At 33.5% G+C, this 23,582-nt stretch overlaps 5 protein-coding genes across 6 annotated transcripts; 3 read left to right on the top strand and 2 right to left on the bottom strand.

Moving 5' to 3' along the window:
* Positions 1 to 425: 425 nt before the first annotated feature.
* On the top strand, positions 426 to 2,872 carry LOC123202127 (chloroplastic import inner membrane translocase subunit TIM22-2-like). The gene is made up of 5 exons (XM_044617882.1): positions 426 to 716; positions 1,626 to 1,690; positions 1,840 to 1,912; positions 1,991 to 2,044; positions 2,457 to 2,872. Exons 1-5 carry the CDS (start codon positions 527 to 529, stop codon positions 2,708 to 2,710), a joined length of 636 nt encoding a protein of 211 aa, XP_044473817.1. The 5' UTR covers positions 426 to 526; the 3' UTR covers positions 2,711 to 2,872.
* A 672-nt stretch (positions 2,873 to 3,544) lies between these two features.
* Positions 3,545 to 5,416, top strand: LOC123202126 (40S ribosomal protein S8). Its single transcript, XM_044617881.1, has 5 exons — positions 3,545 to 3,672; positions 3,795 to 3,867; positions 4,171 to 4,504; positions 4,681 to 4,856; positions 5,132 to 5,416. Exons 1-5 carry the CDS (start codon positions 3,669 to 3,671, stop codon positions 5,211 to 5,213), a joined length of 669 nt encoding a protein of 222 aa, XP_044473816.1. The 5' UTR covers positions 3,545 to 3,668; the 3' UTR covers positions 5,214 to 5,416.
* Positions 5,417 to 6,772: 1,356 nt separating this feature from the next.
* LOC123202448 (putative MO25-like protein At5g47540) lies at positions 6,773 to 10,296 on the bottom strand. Its single transcript, XM_044618403.1, has 10 exons — positions 10,038 to 10,296; positions 9,361 to 9,522; positions 9,019 to 9,137; positions 8,598 to 8,675; positions 8,430 to 8,520; positions 7,562 to 7,621; positions 7,403 to 7,471; positions 7,206 to 7,304; positions 6,961 to 7,005; positions 6,773 to 6,870 (listed from the first exon to the last, which is right to left on the bottom strand). Exons 1-10 carry the CDS (start codon positions 10,161 to 10,163, stop codon positions 6,796 to 6,798), a joined length of 924 nt encoding a protein of 307 aa, XP_044474338.1. The 5' UTR covers positions 10,164 to 10,296; the 3' UTR covers positions 6,773 to 6,795.
* A 2,166-nt stretch (positions 10,297 to 12,462) lies between these two features.
* Positions 12,463 to 17,220, bottom strand: LOC123202120 (beta-1,2-xylosyltransferase-like). The gene is made up of 3 exons (XM_044617873.1): positions 16,344 to 17,220; positions 15,692 to 15,841; positions 12,463 to 13,665 (listed from the first exon to the last, which is right to left on the bottom strand). The coding sequence occupies exons 1-3, from the start codon at positions 17,007 to 17,009 to the stop codon at positions 12,943 to 12,945; spliced, it is 1,539 nt and encodes a 512-aa protein (XP_044473808.1). The 5' UTR covers positions 17,010 to 17,220; the 3' UTR covers positions 12,463 to 12,942.
* A 1,223-nt stretch (positions 17,221 to 18,443) lies between these two features.
* LOC123202119 (sodium/hydrogen exchanger 4) lies at positions 18,444 to 23,477 on the top strand. 2 transcript variants are annotated; one of them, XM_044617872.1, is made up of 15 exons: positions 18,444 to 18,648; positions 20,393 to 20,511; positions 20,607 to 20,704; positions 20,821 to 20,880; positions 20,982 to 21,028; positions 21,114 to 21,308; positions 21,527 to 21,573; positions 21,659 to 21,725; positions 21,934 to 22,034; positions 22,121 to 22,222; positions 22,394 to 22,532; positions 22,636 to 22,698; positions 22,838 to 22,921; positions 23,042 to 23,327; positions 23,440 to 23,477. In XM_044617872.1, exons 1-14 carry the CDS (start codon positions 18,481 to 18,483, stop codon positions 23,321 to 23,323), a joined length of 1,572 nt encoding a protein of 523 aa, XP_044473807.1. In that variant the 5' UTR covers positions 18,444 to 18,480; the 3' UTR covers positions 23,324 to 23,327; positions 23,440 to 23,477. The 2 variants fall into 2 exon arrangements, with proteins under 2 accessions (XP_044473807.1, XP_044473806.1); XM_044617871.1 differs by having other exon boundaries at positions 23,042 to 23,477.
* The last annotated feature ends 105 nt before the right edge of the window (positions 23,478 to 23,582 follow it).

The following is a 23,582-nucleotide window of genomic DNA, read 5'->3' as shown; positions in this document are numbered from 1 at the left end:
TTTTATACTTTTAAAGGGGGTATACATTTTTAGTACAAACAAATATTGTGTTAAAACCTAAACTTAACCAACTATAATTGCGTTTGATTAAATATTATTTTAATATTTATTTAATCTGTTGTTAGTTTGATTATCAAATCGAATCAACTTATCAATTAAAACCCAAATCTACTTCTTGATTAGATTCGAAAACATATTTTATTTGATGATGAAAAACCCCATTTGAATCTATTCGTATATATTGGATTCTAATTGATTATATATAAATCAAGTGTTTATCTTGAAAGTAAGCTCTCCTGAGAGGATTTGAGGACTCCACAGCTCTGGTCAGATCAGTTACATTGGGCTCAAATTTGAGAACATTAATGTGTGTGAATGTTATCCTGAAATAAAACGTACGACATGTCGTCTCCACTTCAAATCTATCGTACAAAAATATGACATGTTTCATACTAGTTCAGTCTCTGTCTGCAGCTGAAATTTTCAGCGGATAAAATCGACAGGGAACAGATACAGCTATTTAGGCATGGCAACGTCGGACGATTCTTCTTCTTCGAACCCCATCGACGATGATAATTCCAATGCCCAAGCAAGCCCTAACCCTAATTCTTCGAAATCTTTAGTTTCTGTTCCGTCCGGTTCGCCTGCTGTGTGCTTCGTCCAGTTCGCTAGCGATTCCTTCGCCGGCGCCTTCATGGGTTCTATCTTTGGTTACGGTATGTATCTAAAAAGTTTTTGAATTGTTTTGTTTTTGATTGAATTGTGTGGCAAAGCTATTTTTTTATTTGTTACCGTTGATGGGTTTGGTTTAATCTGGGGTAATAATATATATAGATACGATACATAGTTATTTCTTTGATATAATGTGTAAATTTTAGGGTTTTTTGGCATGCTTTTATTCTTCTTATGGATTGAATTGTTGGACAAAGCTTTAGGTTTTGTCAACCTTTATGGTTTTGGTATGTTGTGGCTTATTTTGAGGTGGGTTGAAGGTATTTTTGTTCCCTCTGTGGGGTTTTTTGATGTTAATGTTGACTGATTGCTGTAAATTATAATTTAAGACTGATTTGAGATTGAAATGATCTTGGTGGTTGAAGTGGATTAGGAATGTGGGTGCTTTCTTTGGAAGCACTTAATGCTACGTATATTGATGATTGGTTTAGGATTCGTTTTTCTATTTTAATCCTTTGATTATAGTCCTTTAGATTATTTTTTTGGCATTTTTGTGCTACAGTATCAGGAGACCTCTTTATCTTGTAACTTGGGATGTCTATGATGTTAATTAGTTAAAATTGTATTGCGCATAGTGGAGTTGTTTTTTTGGCTAGTAAAGCTTTATAGCTTCTTTGCAGCATTAAGATGTTGATTTAAGAAATAGGCAGATTTTTGTTTTTGCTTGAGATTTGTCATTATGTGGAACTTTTTAAGCTTGGAACTCAGATGTTGGGAATGCTATATACTTGGAAATTATGTTGGAAATGTAGAGATGGGTTAATAGGTTAGTCATATTTAGTTTGCCTGGGAAGTTGTAGAAATTGCAGTTGGATGTTATGCCCTTCCTGATTCTCTGTGCTAATCAGCCTTATTGAGCTCATACTTTAATGCCTTGCATGGACTTGTTCCAGGTTCCGGGTTGTTCAAGAAGAAAGGCTTCAAAGGATCCTTTGGAGAGGCAGGATCTCATGCCAAGGTATGTGAAATTCCATGGTTTTCATCTATGGTCGGAATTCCATTTTCTAGCTAGAATTTGCTTAAATGTCATGATTTGATTAACAATGTACTCCTCTTCTGTATTTGTTAGCTATGAAGTTCTCATACATCTATAAATTTTCTTGTTAGACATTTGCAGTTTTGTCTGGAGTACACAGTTTGGTTGTCTGCTTCCTAAGAAGGTTGCGAGGGAAGGATGATGGTATGACATGTAATAGTAGAATATCTTGAATTTTATTATTTCTGGATTTATACAAGAATCACTGTTCTTTCTCTGCAGTAATTAATGCTGGAGTAGCTGGATGTTGCACTGGTCTTGCTTTAAGTTTTCCGGGTAAACTAATATCTCTTGCTGTGCACTATTTTTATTTACCCTTTAGTAAGAGAAACGAACAGTTTTGAAGTTTATTTGAACAATAAAACTATGTCCACCCTGTTGTGAACACCCAATTGAGTACCCAAATGACGCGTTATTATGTGATTGATCGATTTTGAATTAAAGATAAAATAACGTTCAATTACATTATGACACATTACCTATACTCAAAACGGGGTGCACATAGCATTGCTCTTATTTGAATATTTATCATGCTTCTCTAGCTCAAAAATTACCTATTGGCTACAAGGAAAACTTCCCTTCTGAAATTTATGGCTTTTTTAAAGTTATTGTTGTTTCTTGTTGGTTTTAGATATTCAGTACATAGTTATTAATGGCTTGGTAGTTTATATGTGTCTTGCTTATTCAGGTGCACCCCAGTCTCTCTTACAGAGCTGTCTCACATTTGGAGCATTTTCCTTCATCGTCGAAGGGCTAAACAAGCAGCAACTCGCGATGGCACATTCATTGTCTGCGAGAAACACAAGTGGACAGTTCAAGAGGCCATCTTCCATGGCACTCTCTCTTTCACTCCCTCTACCAGAGGAATTGAAGGGTGCTTTCTCTTCTTTCTGCAAGACCTTGAGAAAACCTAGATGGGACAATTTTCCAACTTCCTGTTGACAATCTTGGGCAGGGCATGTCATGTTCTTCAGTTTTTCATATATAACCTCTGTGGTGACAATGTGTTATGTAGATTTTTAGTTGAGATTTTGAAGCTTGTTGCCAGAAGAATTATGAAGTCACTTTTTGTTTGCTGATTAATGCTATTGCATTTCTTGAGTATGTTGAGCTTCAAGTTTGATACAGCCAAAGAAAAGCAAAATAAGTAAATAAACTCGCAAAATGAATTGAATTTTATTCTTTCTCAATTTACTTGAAACTTTACATAATTAAACAAAAAAATATGATAGAAAATCTAAATTGAATACAAATTATAGTATTTCTTTAAAAGGGCATGAAAATTTCGGAATATGAAATAATAGGGTTGAAACGTACGCTATTTGAGTTTAGATCAAATGAGTTATGTTTAAGTCAAATATTAGATTCATTTTCATAAATGAGTAAAATTCATAACAATTTAGATATAATTTAGAGTTAAATTTATTTGGTTCAAATTTGACTTATAACTTGTTGATTTATAGTTGATTTTGAGCAAAGCCTTGTTTAGGTTTAATTTAGATTGAATCTAACCGTATCAAAAGAAAAATCCAAAATTTAATGCAAAATTGATTCGAATTTTTTAAATATTATGTATGTATTTTATTCTAATTCAAGATAAAATAGTTTTTTCCATAATAAATAAATAAATTATTTTGCACCATCACATGTAATTCAGCCAAGTTTATACCCCGGGCGTCAGCCCAGTGAGTCATTGATTTCTCTCTGATTGCAAGCCCAACCCAATACACTGATTCTAGCTAGACGACGTCGTTTGTGGCCAATAGGAACTAGGGTTTAGTTAAATGGCATGTATAAATTCAGCCACCACGAGTCTTCTCTCTCTCTCCGTGCCAAGCCCCAAACTTCACAGCTTCATTGGAGTCTGAGAAGAAGCCTGAAATCTCTCTAACAGAGCAAAATGGGTAACTGATTTATCTTTCGTATTATTGATATTATTAATTTTCTGGGTTTTTAACTTTTTGATCTTTATAACCTGAAATAATGGCAGAAGGATGATTTTTTATTTTCAACCTCTTGTTGATAGGTATCTCTCGTGATTCTATGCACAAGAGACGTGCCACTGGAGGCAAAAAGAAGGCTTGGAGGAAGAAGAGAAAGTAATGTTCAAATCTCGTTGTTGTTCTTTGAATAAGTTTGATTTTTTATTATTGGTTTTGGATTTTGTTTTGTTGTTTGGATATGCTTTATCTCAAAGGTTTTATACTGTTAAAGATTTGTCTCTCATATCAGATTAATGATAATTTGATTTGTGTTATTTGTGAATAAAATTTCAATTAAACCCTTAGGTTAGTCCATTAAGTTTTGGCTTATCATGGATGGGAATGTGTTTTCATATTTATAAATTAAGGTTCTGGGGAGGAGTCCCGATTCAATTGATTTCATGTTGTTTTATGTTTAAGGTATGAGCTTGGGAGGCAACCTGCTAACACCAAGCTGTCAAGCAACAAGACAGTTAGGAGGGTTAGGGTTAGAGGTGGAAACGTCAAGTGGCGAGCCCTGAGGCTCGATACAGGAAACTACTCATGGGGTAGTGAGGCTGTGACCCGTAAAACTAGAATTCTAGATGTGGTGTATAATGCCTCTAACAATGAGTTGGTCCGTACTCAAACTCTGGTGAAGAGTGCCATTGTTCAGGTTGATGCTGCTCCATTCAAGCAGTGGTATCTCCAGCATTACGATGTTGACATTGGTCGCAAGAAGAAGGCTGCAGCTTCAGCCAAGAAAGAAGCTGAGGTAACACGGTTGCACATTTACTAATGCATATATTGACTCTTACGTTTAAGTTTTTTGTTATATTGATTCTAATTTTTATGAATAGCTGATGATTACAATTTTTTTAGTTCATGATTAATTCTCCCATGAAAACTGGATGAGTGTTCACAGCCATATGTTACTTAAATGTTTAATAGGAAGGTGAGGCTCCCACTACTACTGAAGAGGCAAAGAAGAGTAACCATGTTGTAAGAAAGCTGGAGAAGCGACAAAAGGACCGCAAGCTTGACCCACATATTGAAGAGCAATTTGGTGGTGGTCGTTTGTTAGCTTGCATCTCATCACGACCTGGTCAGTGTGGTCGTGCTGATGGGTATGTGATCTCCTTTTTTCCTTTCAGTCTTTATATTATGAAAACCTTGTGTTACCCATCGCTTGCATTTTTTTATCATTTTGTTCTCTGTTTTCATGGGATTAGGAAATTCCCAACCTTTTCTTATTTATACACCTATTAGTTGGACTAGGAGATGGATTCAAGCTATTTTTGTTAAAATGCTGGTTAAGTTCCAAGCTAGATGTGAGACTAATTATGATGGTTGCTCCATCTGACTTTGCATTAATGTATGTAATTTGAAATGTATGTGGCAGATACATCTTGGAGGGCAAGGAGCTGGAGTTCTACATGAAGAAATTACAGAGGAAGAAGGGCAAGGGAGCTGGTGCTGCTTAAAATTTTGATTGCTGAACTCCACATCTTCCAGATCAATTTTTCTAGTTCCACCTTTGTGTTTTCTCTTTTTAGATCAACATTGAACTTGAGATGATATGAGTTATTAAACCTGTTTTGAAACCTTGTTATTGTTTAATATTTAATTTTGGATGCTCCAACCAGGTTTTCCTAGAATTAATGGTACCTGAGTTTTTGTCCTTAAATCTTTACAAGATTGTCGATTTTACATGATTTGCTTATTGAGTACGGTTGAATGTTTTAGCATTCATTCCTTCCAAACCCATTACCCATATCAATAAAACTATCCTAGCTTATAGTGAGTATCAATTTGAGTAACAAGGATATAATGTCGATTACATGGTGATGCATAATAGCATTATTCAACTCTTATTGAGGTTTACTAGATTCAATAAAATTGTGTATATATTTTTTAGTATATAAATAATATGTTATCATGTGATTCATTACATTCAATTATATGATTGACACATCATTTATGTACTTAAAAGTGTGTACATAAAAATATTGTTATGATAGATTTAGTTTTTGTGATCTCGTTAAGAGTGGTTTATAGTTTTCCAACAAAATTAAGCTTTGAAACATTTTCCACTCGATGGATTCTGTCATTTTACATTTTTTAAAATTATTATATCAAGTTAAATCAACAAAATTTGAAAGTACATGTAAATCATGTTTGTCACAACATGCCAGCTTGGGTGAGCAATTGTGGATATGATTGTAGTTAGGGTTCTACACTTGAATCGTACTATTGTAAGGACTCAATTGTAGCTTTGTAAATATGTAGGTCAAACTCCTGGCAGTTTGAGTTTGTTTGAGTAGATGACATTGCAATGGGTTTGAACTTGAGTTGGTGATGGTTTGGGTGGTTCAGATTTAGTTTGAGTGGATGACACTGTAATCGGTTTGAACTTGAGTTGGTGATGGTTTTGGATTTAGATGGTGATGGTTGTGATAACTAGAGTTCATAAACTTGAATTGTACCATTATAAGGATTAATTTGTAGGTTTTCCAAATATGTTTAGTGAAATATTATGTTTAAAACATTAAGGGGAGAATTGTAAAATGATTTTTTTTTTTATATATAAATATATGAAATTACTATGTTACAAAATGTAAATATTTGCAGTAGGCTCAATTGAGAGGATTATGAATGTAATCAAAATTGGCATAAAAGCAGAAGATAATGCCCACTGTACAAGATGAGTATGCACTACACATGATATGAAATATCAAGAACATTCAACATCAAAGATTTGTTTGAGAGTTAATCTTAGTTTTGACCAAATCTAAATAAATAATCAATTGAAGAACAATTATAAAGAGCAAAACTTTGTGTTCTAAATTTCTCAAAGGGTTCTAAATTTGGTCAATGGTGGATAACTAGGTAGCTTGCAGCCTCAGTTTAGCAATTTCTGCCATCACCTGAGCTTTGTCTTCTTCAAACTGCACATCCGCTGCAACAAATGAGGCCATGATCATTCATCTCTCAAGATCAACTGCCAAGAAGATAACATACAACTGAGATTTTACTACCTTTGTCAGTGCTGAAATCAGCAAAAAATCAATGAAGCTTGTCTTGGTTAGCAATTAGTACATTCATGACTTCATGAGGCTTGTATTGGTTTGCAGCAAATAGCTGCCAACAATTTGTGACATGAAAGCAAAAGGTTGAAGAACAAACAAATCATCAAAAGGCTTAAATTCTGAATGAACATTGAAAACAGACCTTAAAAACATGGAAAGCATCTATCTGGATGTTCTTGCTCGACTCCTGTAATCAAGAAATCCGGTGTTGGGATCGAGGGATTTCGGGATACATGATTTAGTCTTAGGGGTAGAATAGATGTATATAAAGATATTAGGGCTTTGTGAGTAGCTTTAGGGTTGATTAGGAAGTTCCTGACGTCTCGAATTGCCAAAATATAGAGGCCCCAACTCCTTAAAGGAAGAGAAAACTAATGAATATCATACCCTTAACAGATTCATCAGAATTCTCAAGTTATCTTTGGAGCTAACATAATGTATCAACGCCACAGAGTTTGAACGTTCAAGTAAGATATCACCGAGCAGCTGAAACAGATTATAGAGCAAGTCAGAAATGTAGAAGAGTTAATTTTCTTCCATGACCAAACAGATTATAGAGAAAAAAAATCTTAACCTTTGGTTACCTTGATAGCCTGTCTTCTTGTAATATAATTACTTGATTGGAGCAACTTTGTATTGTAATCATGGAAAAACTGGAACCACAGAAACAGATAGAAAAATACCATGTTACATTCTGTAGTCGGGAAATGAAGTAGACATTTAAGTTTAGTGAAAAAACTTACCCAATCAATATTATTGGAAAGAAATCCTGCAACTGTTGACTTATGCCTTGTCAGTAGCTCCTGCAAATTGCACTGTATTAGGCATGAGCAAAGGACATAATTGTAACACTAAACTCCCGTATAGACAAAATACAGGTGAAATGTTAGGTATTTATAAACATTTCATATCACTTGAAGATTATAAGAGAAAATTAGTTAAATACTCTATGATCCTAAAATATGATAAACCAATTGTCTAAAAGGGACAATATCTTAATAGTAGTTCGAGGTATTGGATTGGGATTTTACAATAACTATTGCTCAAGCTGAAGAGTATGCAAAAATACTGCAAGTTTTGGGCTTAATCAGCTTTAATTCAGTCTCAAAACCAACAAGTATTGGTTTGTAAAACTTTGATGTTTCCAATCATGTCACAATAAATCTAACATTCCCATATCAAATACATACCAAGAAAATAGTACCAAACATTAAAACAAGCTCAGAAAAATTGCAGCAACAGTAATATGTTACTATTCATATTTAGGTGGGAGGTAGGCAGTTGTGAAATGGGAAAATGGACAGTTATGAAAAAGGGAAATGAGGAGGAAAGAGAGAGGGATTGGTAAAGGAGAGTGGAGAGCAAATTGGGGTTTATTTGGACAGCTTTCGGCTGATTGAAGGAGAGAGTTGGCATCTCGAAAGCCACTGGAAGCGAAGAAAATCTAGTCTCTTGAATAGCTAGACAAATTAGAGAGAGATTTCAGTCACTCGAAAGCCAAACCAAGGAGGAGAAATTGTTGATCATTCATTCTCTTTTTGTAACTGTTTTATGTGCAAAGAATCCCCTCAGCAGCACAAAAAGGAGAAAGAAAGGACAAGAAGAATCAACCTTAAAAGTTGCTGTAGCATCTGAAGCAATATCAAACTGTGGAAGCCGTATATAGTCAAAAATCTTCTTGAAGGACTCTGATTCCAAGACACTTAAAAAGAAAAAAAAAAATCAACTGTGTAATCATAAACAATATTTTCTTTATAAAAACAAGGCTTCAGATGACTTTACCTGGCAATAATCTGATGCCTAATGCACTCGCTCAGCGTACCACCATAATGCAAAGCTATTTCAGGGTCCTCATACCTAAATAAACCTCAGCATCAGAAGCTAAAATCCATGGTAAAGAGTTGAAAAGCAATATGAAATTTATCAGACTCCAAGAACTGCTATTAATGAGAGACTTGCAATTGTATATCTTATAAAAAGTATAAAATTATGAGTACATACAAATCTTAATAACTTATTTATACAAATTGAAGTGATAGTATACGATTAGGTAATGTAATTATTTATTTTTTCTCTAATTTTAAAATTACTCAATCATATGTTATCATATTAAGTTGAATGAATAAGTTAAGATAATTTGTTTATACATATAATAATACTTCCTATAAAAAACTGTTGCCATGGAGAGCAGCTAGCTTACCCAGAAACCAACACTTCCAAAAGATCTAAGTTTTTTTCCAAATAAATTGTAGCAATTAGCCTTCCATCAACATGCTGCCTCTGCAAATTTGCTACCACTTGGGTGGCATCTTTGCGAGCCTATATGAAAAACCATCCTTGTTCATTCAATACAAAATAATAAAACTGTTTACACCCAGTTTTGAGTATACAATTAAATATCCAGATAATTTATTATGATTTTAAATTAAAAATAAAATTATATTTAATCATATGATAATATATTGTCTCGTACCCAATTTAATGCTCAAACTTAGGTCCACGTAACATTGCTAGTAAAAAAATGCAAATTTCAAAACCTCACCTCCAAATTTAACCTTGGAAGACAGATAATGAGAAGGCGTAGAGTGTTCTCTTCGAACAACTCTTCTGTCAACTTTTTACAGGCTTCAGCAACAGGTTCAGACTCAGCACTTCCATACAGAATTATCTTCAAATCCCGAATAAACTTATTCATTTCAGCTACCTGAAAAAAAGTGAAGGCTAAACAATTTAGTAAAATTTCATTTAAAAAAAAAAAAAAGAAAAACATCTCTTGATCATCATATCACTTTGAACCAGGTTCCAATAATATATGGCAAAACAAAACAATGATAAAAAACCATACACACTATCCTTTAAAAAAAAAAAAAAACCCACCAAGCCTGAACACACATGAACAAAAGGGTGATTTTCAAACACAAAATTTTCATTTTTCCATACATTCACATTGCAATGTACAGGCTGCCATTCACCTTTAAGGTATAAATACACCAACCCCACCTTCCTAACAAAAAAATAAATCTTTCAAGTAACAAAATTCACTAGCTTGCCTTCGAAAGATTTTTAGAAAAAAAAAAGCCTTTAACACATAAATAATACTTACAAAGAGACTTAGCATTTCATTCATCTGTATGTACACTTTTTACTGAATTTAAGATGATGCTCGTGTTCATGAGAATATATATATGTATATGTATAAATACACACACATGTAAATACCTTTTCATCTCTTTTACCAAAATCGTGTTCATTGGAGAGGAGAGAAACCAGAAGATTACGAGTTAGACGAACAACTTCATCAGAATTTTTCTGGGTTTTTGGTTTGGATTTGAATAAACCTTCCATGGTCGTAAAATATATGTGTATGTGTTTCACAGTTTCAGTTTATAGTGTTAGGGTTTCATAGGGTATGGCTTATTTTCCTGTTTTGTGCTTTCTCTTGGAGAGTTATTATTGCACTCCAGTAAGGAAAGTTGATCGTCTGTTTGCTTCCCGCGAAAATCGGTGGAAAGTATCTAAATCTTTTGTTTTGTTCTGTTTTTTTTTTTTAAATTTTCGTATTCATCAGCCATGCCCACGTGTTCGTTATATTTATGATTGATTTTCCATTTGTTTTTACTAATTTTTAACTAATTTATAACTTTATAATTTTTTCCGTCTTACATAATAAAGTTCTGCAATTTTTTATTGGCCAAAGCACCTATTCCCATCAAAAGATTGCTTCTTTCGTAAATTTATATCTTTTAACTTTGAAAAATCTTTTTACTCCACTTATAAAATATTAAGTTTATTAGTTTTAAGGATAAAATTATCATTTTATCTATAATAATAATAATAAAAATAAACTATAATTTTATCTCATTTTCTCTTTCTAAACCCAGATACTAACAATTTTTCCTTTAGACTAAATTTTAAAAAATAACATTTTTTCTTCTAAGGTTTAGTTTTCAATTTTTGATGCTATCAATGATAGTCTTTCCCTCCCAATGTTTTTTCTCTCTCCGATGGTTTCTCTCTCGTCATCTCTCCCTCTGGCAGCTCATCTAAGCCAAGAAGACGAAGATCTAGTTTTTGTTTGGAAAGATGAGATCTCTCATCTTCGTCTTCTCTATTTGGATCGACAGTCAGAGAGAGAGATAAAGAAAGAGAGACTGTTGGTGGGAGAGGTCATTGACGATGGTGCAGGAGATTGAAAGATAAACTCTAGGGTGGAAAGGTTATTTTTTAAAACTTGACCAAAAGAGAAAATTGTTAATTTTTAGGATTTAAAAGAAATGAAGATAAAATTTTAGAACTAACGAATTTAGTTAATTTCAACCATCTATAGATTAATAAAAAAGTTTTTTAAAATTAAATAGTAAAAACTTAGAAAAAAAAAATATTTGAGTGGAAATAAGTCCTTTGGCTTTTTTATTTTTTAATTCAATAATATTTAACGGTGTGTGAATATATAGTCTCATTTATGAAAAAAGTAAATTATAATCTCCCTATCTAAAGTTTGGGAAAGCTATTTTGACCTGTTAAATTCTTAAAATATATACACATACCTTTGAGAAGGAAGAAGGTTGATATACTCAAATAGAATTATCATATTACCCTTAACTATTTTACCATTTGCATTTTCCATTCTACCCTTGAAAGTGGTTATTGAATTTAATATGAATTATATCTATCGAATACAATATTGTCAAATCACGCCTAGTTTAGTGGGATTCAAACAGAATCTTGCTAAATTATATCTTCTAAGATGTGATTAGGCCAAACTCAACTTGAAAATATGTAATTTAACGGCTAAAATCACAATCAAAATCTAATCTTATTGGATCACACCAATCTTGGTGTGATTCCAATTATATCGTATATTTCTAAATATAATATAGGTTGAATAATATCTTGAAAGATGCAATCCAATTTAGACTAAACTTGGTTTGATGCAATTTAATGATTCAACGCTAACCAATTTTTTGTCTTTATAATATATTATTATGTTTGTATGTATTAGTATTCATCATTTATATATATATATATATATATATATATATATATATATATATATATATATATACGCACACACAAAATCTAATCGGTTTGATCAAAAGCCGATGACCAATTTTTAATCTGGGTCAAGTTGGGATCGACCTACAGTTGAATTGGACAAATGATGCCAAAGTTATAGTTCAATTGTCAATCCAAATCATAATGCTAATGTCAACACGACAACAAACCAATTTTTTTTTTTGTAAAATTTTACCATTATTGGGATACAAACCCTATGAATGGCACATTGATTAAATGCAATTCAAAATTTATATTTAATCAAAATTCTTTAAAAAAAAATTGTAATTGCTACAACTCAAACCTATTCCATTTAGAAAATTATGTATACCACATTCCAACCACCTCAATTTTGATTGATTAAAAATTATTATAATATTTATTTAAACAATTCATTAGTTCATTGCCTGTCAGAGAGGTCAAGACATGGACCAGCCCCTGTTGACTGGGTCAATGCCCGGTCCTAGTCTAAAAACATTGGTAACATGTAAACCCAAATGAGTGCAGCTACTTTCCATCAAACATATTTCCTGAAGTTCAAAGACTTGAACGCAAGGCTGTAAACTCTGTATCAGCAACAAAACTTATGTAGTTCTAAACTGGTTTTTTCTCTTCATCGAATATCAATATGTGACATACAATACATGATGTATTTGATGCCGAAAAATCGAAAATGAAATCGAACGTGTACAGATGCAATCAGTGTGAGTAAATTTAAAAAAAAGCTTCCAGAAAAATTACTCAAATTTGTTGGTCCCCTCACAGATGTATTGATCAGTTCAGTGTCTGTCAGGAAAACATCCACTGCCATTCCAATTCTTGCTCACTGATCTTCCAGAAAACGTTGATGACAATTGCGAAAGAAGATAAGGGTCCAGGCTTCTATCTACCAGTAGCATTTCCTGAGCCACCTGCTTGGTTTGACAACAGATTTGATTTAACTCTTTAATATGACGAAATCCGGTTCAAGAATTTTCTGTATAACAGAGAAAACAAGAGACAAGTTAGATCACTTCAGACTCCCTGCTCCCAGAGAGTGTATCAGTTCGGGGAAAAACCGAAAAATGATTCAGCATCCAAGATTTTTCACTATGCTGCTAAGCTTGTCAGTAACAACTGCAGGTTTGGCATATGATCCATCAAGATAAATGGCATGATACTCCAAACCCTTCCATCGTGCAATCAATTGAAAATGTGGGCGTCTATATTGGCTAGAGATAATCTCTAGAATCACTGTTTTTGGCATAGCAGATACCATGTGAGTGAGACCAGCACCATGAGAACTGATAATTACTGAGGCATCTTGAATGGCTTTGACTTGATCCTTCATAGACATATGCGCAAACAGTCCATTAACAAGATTTATTTTACATGTTGGATTATCAGACACCCAACTCTGTAAAGAATCAAATACTTCTTGTTCATTGCTTAGCCTTGTCTGAACTTTACCACTGTGGCGTGGATGGGCTAAATAATCTTCACGTCTTACAAAAAGTACATTATGTCCCAAGCCTGGCTTTTCAATGTGGTGTCTATTAACTTGAAACCCAAAAGATGCTCTAATCATTTCTCCAAACTCAGACAAACGTGCAGTTTTTTTATCGTCAGGGTTTTGCCGCAAATCATGTGCAGATGCTCCATGACAAGGTATATCTTCACTCAGCCCCTTGAATAGTGGATTCTCATATCCCAGAGGTGAAAGAATGGCATGGCGGAAGCAAACTGGTCCACTAAAGTTTTTAGCATATCTAATGCTTGAAAACAATGCTTCCCATGTTTCTTCCAATTGTGTCTGAAAAATTGTCACGAAGTGACAGTTCAGTTATTGTACAATAACAAAACATGGAATACCAGAGTAGAGAACTAGGAACAAATCTCACATCATTAACAAGTATACACGATCTACAAACTAGAGGCATAACTTGTAACTTGAGATCCAAAAGCACAATAATCAAATCTAGCATCACTAATTTAAGTGTAAATAAACCAAAATTTATCAGCTTATCTATGATCACCCTACCAATGAGGAGAAAAAATTAATGTACTATCTATAAGAATGCTCAATACAATAAAAAGATTACCATAATTGCTATGCTTTCTTCGCAGAATCAATAAATGGTAATTAACTCTAAGGGACTATCTGAGAACAATAGATGCCCAAAATTTGTTTATAGAGCACCCTAATTGCTTCCATATGGCAAGGAAATCACCTAAACTTGAAGGTATAGGAGAAAAAACAATTGGAAAGTCATATTTAATAGTACATCGGTACCAATGTGTTCAGATCTAGTGCAGGCACAACCAGGTGTATGGGCCACTTTGGGTTAACTGACAGCCAGACTGGTTTACAGGTTGAATTAATATTATTTTGCCTACTTAATCATTAAAAATAAAATTCAAAATACATTTATTTAAAAATGTATTACTCTAATGTCACACACTCACTATGTTCATTAATGAGGTGTTGGTCCCAACAAGTACAAAATTTAGTTTCCTTGTAATATCGAAACGATAAGTTAAATAAAAAAATTAAAAAAAAAACAAGGTGTGTGACTTGGTGGTGTTTCCTTATTGTAAAAAAAATTTCTTACTTTCACTTTGACATCAGCATAGGGGTAAAACGGCAGATTTGAGCTGGTTCGACCACAGTTCATCCTGGTTCGAAGGCCCTACCAAGTGTGAAATGTTCCCAGTCCCTGGTCAAACTGGTCTGTCCAGTCCAGTTTTTATGACATGTTGAATTGACCATAAGACACTCATATTCCATTTGTCTCAAAGCCCATCATAATAGGTCTAACATTAAAATCTTCTTCAAACAGTTTGTAGCATAAATTTAAAAGCCGAAGAGGACTAGCTGGCTAGACTGATTAGACCGTCACCCATTAGGAAAAACAAAAATGGTTTTTTAAGAACTATTTTGGGAGTTAGACCGAATTGGACTGCGATCCAACAATTCAAACTGCCTTTGTTTGCAGTTGGACTGGGTTTGACCTGGTTGCTGACATAAGCAAACCAATCAATTTAAAAAAAATCATTGTTGGGACTTGAACCCAAGAATTCGATCATCAACTTAGAGCATATATTCCATTAAAGTTGTTTTGAATATTATTTTTAAACAATTAACCTATTCAACCACCGGTCAAATGGTCCAACTAGATCGGTTTGACGTCCAATTCGATTATAAAAACATTGGATTGTACAATATGACAGGACCTATCCTTATGAATATTATTTAAGCATCTCAATGCTTAAAATTTTCTACAATGAAAATGATTTTGTCATCAGATTTTAAATCATTCCAAATTCATGCTGTTGACACTGTTTTCTTTCTTCTTTTCTTTTTAAAAAAAAAAACTGGAGGCAACAGATTGTAACATTATGGAAGGAAGAAACCACATAATTCAGTGGTGTTCTAACACCATATCTATACTTAAAAAAAATTGATGAATAACAACGGCAGACAAAAAGATGTTATCAATCTATTCCTCAATGAATCATAGATATTCAATATATTTACATCAGAACTTGAAATCTCCTATAAGATCCTTAGAAACAAAACCTCACCCGAAATTTCGTTCATTGACAAACTTCAGCTATTATGCCAACAATTTCAGTAAAATTTTCCAAATTTAAGTATGGTAGTTCACTTTATTCGTTACATAAATAGCCAACAAGCAAACGAATACAAAATTTTCACAAAATATTCTATGCTAATGAACTTATGACTCCTGGAAATTGGCCTCCTAATAAACGTTGAGATATATCAACATAGCAACTGATAAAACAAACAAGTCATGTAAAAAATTGAACCCACATACCTGAGAGTGTCCATCAACAAAAATCACATGAGGTCGATTTGGCAAGCCAGTAACTCTTGAAGACACATACGCATTATACCAATCCGTAAATGTGTGAAAAACATTTGCATACTCAAACCGAGTAACCAGAAGTGTCGGCTCCTCCAACCACTGCAAGTAAGCTTATAACATTAGAAATAATATATACAGCACAAAAATAGATCACTCCATAAAAGTAGAACGACAATACAATGAGAAAGACAAAGAAAGCAACTAGTATAAATTTAATTACTTCATTTCATCTCATTCAAAACCTATTAACTGAAAACTTCAAATATAATCCAGCAGTATATTCTTTTCCAATTCGATATATTAATCAACACAAATCTTATTTTTGCATCCAAAACTACACTAAAATCCTTTCAAACAATCATTAATTCAATTTACAGTCAATCAATGCATTAAATAACATTCCAATAAATCAGGAGAACAACAATGAACCATAAATGAGAATCCATCCTTCCCAAAACCCTGAGATTCAATTCAAAAGAGACAAACTTGATCATCAATACCAAAGAATATACCAATCAACCAATCAACGTAACAAGATCAAATTCAATCAAATGAACCCCAAATCAAAATAACAAAAAGATCAAAACTTTAAAACTCAGACCTGCTCACACTCATCAAAAACCTTGGCATCCACAACCTCAATTGACCCAATCAACCCTCTCATTGTATGCATATCAATCCCTCCACGTGGCACATACGTATTAAGAAAATCATCATTCACAAGCCTTTTCCCAACTCTCTTCCCTCTAAAACCCAAAACCCCATCTCCCTCAATCTGAAACGCACCGTTTTGATACTCCGGCAACTCTTCTTCATCTCTTCTTCCCATCACATCCTCTATCCTTTCACCGCCCTTTGACATCGCAATCTTCTCATGATTCATCTTCAATTTTCCCCCTTCACAAATAGAACTCCTCAGGGTTTCACTATAAAAGCAACGAAACCACCCTCCCCCGCCTCCTTCGTTCCCGGCAGCCGGAGACGGGAGGAGATCAACCCGGGTTGTGAACCCATTTCCGAAATAGGCCTCGCAAGACTGGTAACGAACTTTGGGGTTCTGAGACCAGGGTAAATAAGAGGGGAGAATCGGCCAGGCTTTGGAGAATTGGTGGGGCAGACTGAGGTTTGATCGCTCATTAGGACCAAGGTCGCCGTGAGAGTGGTGGTTATGAGAATTAGAGTGAGAAAAATAGAGGTATAAAGATACAGAATTCAAAGCGAAGAGAGCCAGTAAGATCTTGAGAAGTTTTGATGTGTTTCTGTTCATGGCTTTCAGATCCTTGTGCTGTGAATATTGCTTCCTTCCTAAGTTCTGCCCCCGTAGAAATGAAGAGTCGTTTGATATTCCATCAGCTTGACCCCATATTTCAAGTCAACAAAAATCACTATTTTGGAGCTTCAACGTCAATTATGAATGATGCCAAGAAGACTAAGAAGAAAAAGACTTGGAAAATTTTTAGGTCAAGCCCATTTTTCTTTTTCTTTTTCCTCTACTGCCATGATAAAATTTGTAATCTTATTCATAAATGAATGGAATGGTAATTAAAAAAAAAACCCTAAAATTTATTAATTTTTTATTTGTTTTCATGTGGTTTTTATTAATTCAATAAAATAATTTATAGTCTTATTTTTAGTTATTTTCTTATTTATAATAAATTTGATTTAAATCAAACTTAAATAAGATTTATTTAAAATTAGTTGGCAATTAATAAGAGTGTTTATAGTCTTTTTATATTTTTTGTTTTTTTTTTAAAATTAAAATTAATGAATAATGGATCATGATTTAATATTCTTATTTGTATATGAATACAAGCATGTATATATATGGTTATAATATAACATGCCTCTCAAATTTTAGGTTTCCTTTATCGTATAACAATTATATGGGTATGTTTCGTAGTATCTGAAGAAAAGATTAAAACATATGAGTTTCATTAAAAGTTAGTAGCTTACGATGTGGTAGAGATAATTTGATTATCATATTCACATTAAGTATTAAAAAATTGTTAAAATAATTTTGTTACAATTATATTCTTATTTATAAATTTTTTAGGATAAAAATAAGCGTCTTTTCTATTAATTATGAACTCGTATTGTCAAGAAGATTGGTTTTGGGCACTGACCCTAATACCCAAATGATGTGTCATTATCTGATTAAATGATCTTGAATTAAAACATAATCAAAAGATAATATATTATCTGAGTATCCAATTTAATACTCAAAATTGAATATACACAATTTTATATATAAATAATAATATGTTATTATATGATTGAATGTTATTTTATCTATTAATTAAATTTATCTAATTATATAATGATATATAATTATTTATGTATAAAATTATGTATATAACACTACTTATTATAAATAAATAAATAAATATATATATATATATATATATATATATATATAAAAGTTCGGATTTATTGTTTCAAGATGTAGGCCAGAAAAAGCCCATATATGAATTGGGCCTCCATGTAGGCCTTTATATTGGCCCACTCATCAAGTGCCTAAACAAATGCATGCTCCTGTGGCTCTGCCTTAGCTCACATCAATGAAGCTCGGCACATGTCATCCCAGTATGCAACTGAGTCCCAGGTGTCAGTCCCTCCTGTAAACACTCCACTCCCTTTTCTCGCGGGCAAATTTGTACGTGGATGTGTAAGACAAAAGCTGTAACAGAAGTAGATTGCATCTTACACCAAAAAAAGAGTGCAAAAAACTGAGCTAAAACATGAATAAACTGATGGAAATAATTGAGTTTGGAAGAAACTTATCAAATGATCATGCACAAGTGGTGCCCATATCAGTGTTTGTTGCCATTCTCTGTCTTTGTTTGATCGTTGGTCACTTGCTTGAAGAGAGCCGCTGGGTTAATGAGTCCATTACTGCTGTCTTGATCGTAATTTTTTATCTCTTCCTCCTTAGCCCCTCTTGCATGGCACCATATGTTCTTGTTTCTGTTCTTTTTGTCTGCTATGTACTTATGTTTATCTTGGATCGGTTGAAATGCAGTTGTGGATGTTATTAGTAGAATTGAAAGATTTTTGTAGTTTTTGATTCAATCTTGTCGAAGGGTGACATAATTGTTCTTCAATGGTTTGAGATTCTAAAATTTGTTCTTGATTGCTAGTTGGGTCGTTAGTTTTGTGTTATTAAGAGTTGGTCATTGCATAAATCTTCGATCGCCTTCAGGTTCTAATATATATGTGTGTGTGTATATATATATATATATATATATATATATATATATATATATATATATATTTGAGATTCTAAAATTTGTTCTTGATTGTTAGTTGGGTCGTTAGTTTTGTGTTATTAAGAGTTGGCCATTGCATAAATCTTCGATCGCCTTCAGGTTCTAATATATATGTGTGTGTACATATATATATATATATATTTGAGATTCTAAAATTTGTTCTTGATTGCTAGTTGGGTCGTTAGTTTTGTGTTATTAAGAGTTGGCCATTGCATAAATCTTCGATCGCCTTCAGGTTCTAATATATATGTGTGTGTGTACATATATATATATATATATATATATATATATATATATATATATATATATATATATATATATATATATATATATATATATATTTGAGATTCTAAAATTTGTTCTTGATTACTAGTTGGGTCGTTAGTTTTGTGTTATTAAGAGTTGGTCATTGCATAAATCTTCGATCGCCTTCAGGTTCTAATATATATGTGTGTGTGTGTACATATATATATATATATATATATATATATATATATATATATTTATTTATTTTTATTTATATTTATATTTATATATCGCACTAAAGCTATAAACATGATAAGGCTGGTGGAGCTCATGAGTGGGCGCGCTCCCTAGTGAGCAGGCGGGGTGCAGGGGCAATAGTAAGCGTGTTTAACTGCTGGTACTACCCGCTGTTAGTAATAGTCGCGGTTTGATTTTATCTGATTAATAGCAATTTTAGGATTTTTCTATGGAATAAAAATAGTTACAAGAGTCCTAATAGGCTTTGGCTTAGGAATGATAGCAATTATGTAACGAGTACATTTATTAGAACGGGAGAAATAATAAAATATTAAATAATATTGATTCTGTTTGACGTAACTAAATTTTGAGTGAACGAGGATAAATTTATTTCTCTTGTCCATTCTCTACAGAGCTGACAGGCCTGTTCCACTAAGTCATTGTCTGATGCTCGATTAGAGGGCTTTAGACAAGAAAAATAACTACAGAAAGAACACTTTAATTTGTGTAAAATGCTGGTTTAGAGGAAGATCAGTGTCAAAACAATTGTCAACGGTGGCAGTTTTGAAACACTAACTGCTTGCAAAGTGAGTAGGTAGTCCTGGAGTAGCAAACCAGAGATGATGTTAGATTGTTAGTTGCATTGGGGCTTTAAGAGGTACAAGAAGAACAATTACAAAGTGTGAAATGTTAGATTAATGCAGAATCATATATGGAGCTAATTTGGTATTATTAATCTTATTTGCCTCATAAATTTTCCGCAAAACCAGATGGTTACTTCTATGTGATAATTGCATTTTTCTGGGGATAAGAATGTTGTTGAAATGTTCTGTATTCATGTCCATGGAAAATTGGTTAATCTTACTAGCTGTTCTGTAATTTTTCTTTTTTTTCTGATCAGGGATTGATATCTGGAATAGTAATATTGAGTCTTAGCAAGTGGAAAAGTTCTCACATTTTACGATTCAATGAAGAACTGTTCTTCATATATCTTCTTCCACCCATTATATTCAATGCTGGGTAAGCTCAACAACATATACAGCATATTCTTGCATTGGCTTCAATGGCTTCACAGAAAACTTTGCCAATGCATGTATTGAATTTACTTGTTCCAGGTTTCAGGTTAAGAAAAAGCAGTTCTTTCACAACTTTCTAACCATCATGATGTTCGGTGTGATCGGTGTTTTTATTTCATCATCCATCATAACTGCTGGTAATAATAGAAATTTGAATTCATGAAGTACTTTCTCTATGAGAATTTTCTTAGGTGCTCAGCGGAAAAAAAAAAAGGCAAAGCTTTTAAATTCAAGCATTTTATTGTTTACCTAGGCAGTTGGTGGCTGTTTCCTTCATTAGGATTTGTTGGTCTGACAGCAAGAGATTATCTTGGTGAGTTCCTTTTTCATTTTACACAAGTGTAATCGGAAATTCAAATTCGATCCATCAATATCTCATCTAATACATAATGAAACTGTTGATTTTCGTTTCAGCTTTGGGGACAATTTTTTCATCCACAGATACAGTCTGCACACTGCAGGTTGGTTAAGTTTGCTACAATGTCTTCATTTTCACAATACCAGCAGCTTTTGTTAGCTGATGTGAAATATTATAAATGCTTGTAGGTTCTACATCAAGATGAAACTCCTTTGCTTTACAGCCTAGTTTTTGGGGAAGGAGTTGTCAATGATGCAACATCAATTGTTCTCTTCAAAGCAGTTCAGAAAATTGACATTGGAAATCTTCACGGCAAGGCCGTTCTTCGTGTCATTAGAGATTTCTTTTACCTATTCACAACAAGTACTACACTTGGAATTACTGTAAGGATAGAGGACTATATCAACATGAAATGATTTTTAACTGATTGCGATCCAATTAGTCTGTTAGTATATTCACAATTTTGAGTCTTTCAAACGGAAGAAATGTATTTCCAATTGTTTACATGGATGCTTGGAGTGATCTGCTAATATTCTGTATAAAATTAAACTTCATTTGTCTGGATCCTTCTCTATATTGACTTCTACTTGTATTTTTTCAGGTTGGCCTTTTGACGGCGGTTGTACTTAAATACTTATACTCCACAATGTAAGATTTACTCCCTCCTATCTTCCTCATATAAATGTAGTGTTTCGTTCTGAATTATCAAAAGCTGATCTTCTTCTGCTTACAGGCATTCAAGTATCCGTGAAATCTCTTTGATGGTTTTAATGGCATATCTGTCTTACATATTGGCTGAGGTAATGTCTAGGCAATTCTTTAAGTTTTTCCAAATTTAAATGAATGGAATATGCAAGACTGATAAGTTTTAAACTGAATGCTCAGCGGAAAACTGACTATTGCAGTCTAATTTTGACTATGAACTGAAATTTTAATACATGTGCATCATAAAAGACACAACAGCTTATGATTTCTTACTTTCAGCTCGAATGTGGTTTCATTATGCAGCTGTTAGAGCTAAGCGGGATTCTCACCGTTTTCTTCTGTGGGATTTTTATGTCGCACTATGCATGGCATAATGTAACTGACAGTTCAAGAATTACAACCAGGCATGTATTTTGGGATTAGCATATATGTGTGCTAACTTGGTTTGTTTTCATATCTGATGACTTGCCTTCTCGCTTCTCTTCTGCAGGCATATTTTTGCAATGATGTCATTCGTGGCAGAAACTTTCATATTTCTATATGTGGGGATGGATGCTCTTGACATCGAGAAGTGGAAGATGAAAAAGATGGGGTACTAATTCTGTTATTGAATGATTTAGTACAATGTTCTTTTATTGATTCCTCAAAATTCAAGGGCAATGGATCATCAAATGTCTTCGAGTCACCATTTTTATTGCTTGCATACTTATTCACTGGAGTCATCTAAGATTATCACCATGTTAAAAATTTTTATTGTTTGCAGTTTGGAGACTTCTTTGGCCATCTATGGTATCTTAATCCTACTGATATTGATTGGACGTGCGGCATTTGTGTTTCCACTCTCTGCATTGTCCAATTATATGAACCGCCGCAGAACACATTTGATTACATTCAAGCACCAGGTTAGTCAATTTAAACACTTACTACAGTTATCATTTATGCAATCATGGGAAAAATATACCGTTCTTTGTTAGTCTCAGGCTTCTGAACTTGCTATTTATTCAGATAGTCATCTGGTGGGCTGGCCTCATGAGAGGTGCTGTTTCTATTGCTTTGGCTTTTAAGCAGGTATGCTTCTCTTCTTTTAGAAGTTGATCTCTGGTTCAACATAGTTTACTGAAGTTATATTGCTATTTGGTTTATGAGTAGTAACATGATAACTGAAAACACTATGCTTTCTGGCTCAATTCTCTCTTTGCTTGTGAAGTTCACATTCTCGGGCTTTACATCGGATCCTAGTAGTGCTACAATGATTACCAGCACCACAATTGTCGTCCTCTTCACTACGCTGGTATGCTAGTTTAGATTTCGTGAAACATCGTATTCGTCTCATAAGTCCTGTTGTTACATGTGACCTGGCTACTCAACCAGAGTAGGAACTTATTTAATAATACTGGCATTTTGATTACAGGTGTTTGGTTTTTTGACAAAGCCACTGATACAATGTCTGCTTCCTCACCATGAAACTAACAACAATAATAGTCGTGAATCAAAGTCAAGGGAAGAAGACTTGACCCTGCCTTTGCTCTCCTTAGAGGAATCAACTACAAACAACCTTCTTCGTGCAAAGGATAGTCTGTCCATGCTTCTAGATAGTCCTGTGCATACAATTCATTCTTACTGGAGGAGGTTTGATGATTCCTATATGAGACCGATATTTGGGGGACCCCTCAGAGATTCATCAGAATGTTAGGCAGGTAATCTTTGTCAACTTCATGCCAATGCCATAATTTCCCTTGTCTATCAATTCAAGTTAATATCGAGATGGGGATATATGGCGTACAAGTAATGTAGGTGCACTTTTTCCAGGTAACACACAATGGATTTGTCATTTTCGACATAACTTATCTGCGTTTGTTTGTTGTATGGATCATATAGTTTTGGAGGCCAAGTTGTTGTTTCCATGCAGTAATGTATAATTAGGTGAATCAAATCAGGGATATAAATTGAGA

This window comes from Mangifera indica, chromosome 18, assembly GCF_011075055.1.
Source record: "Mangifera indica cultivar Alphonso chromosome 18, CATAS_Mindica_2.1, whole genome shotgun sequence".
NCBI classification, from domain to species: domain Eukaryota; kingdom Viridiplantae; phylum Streptophyta; class Magnoliopsida; order Sapindales; family Anacardiaceae; genus Mangifera; species Mangifera indica.
The sequence above is the reverse complement of the archived record's forward strand: the minus strand, read 5'-3'. Positions and strand labels throughout refer to the sequence as shown.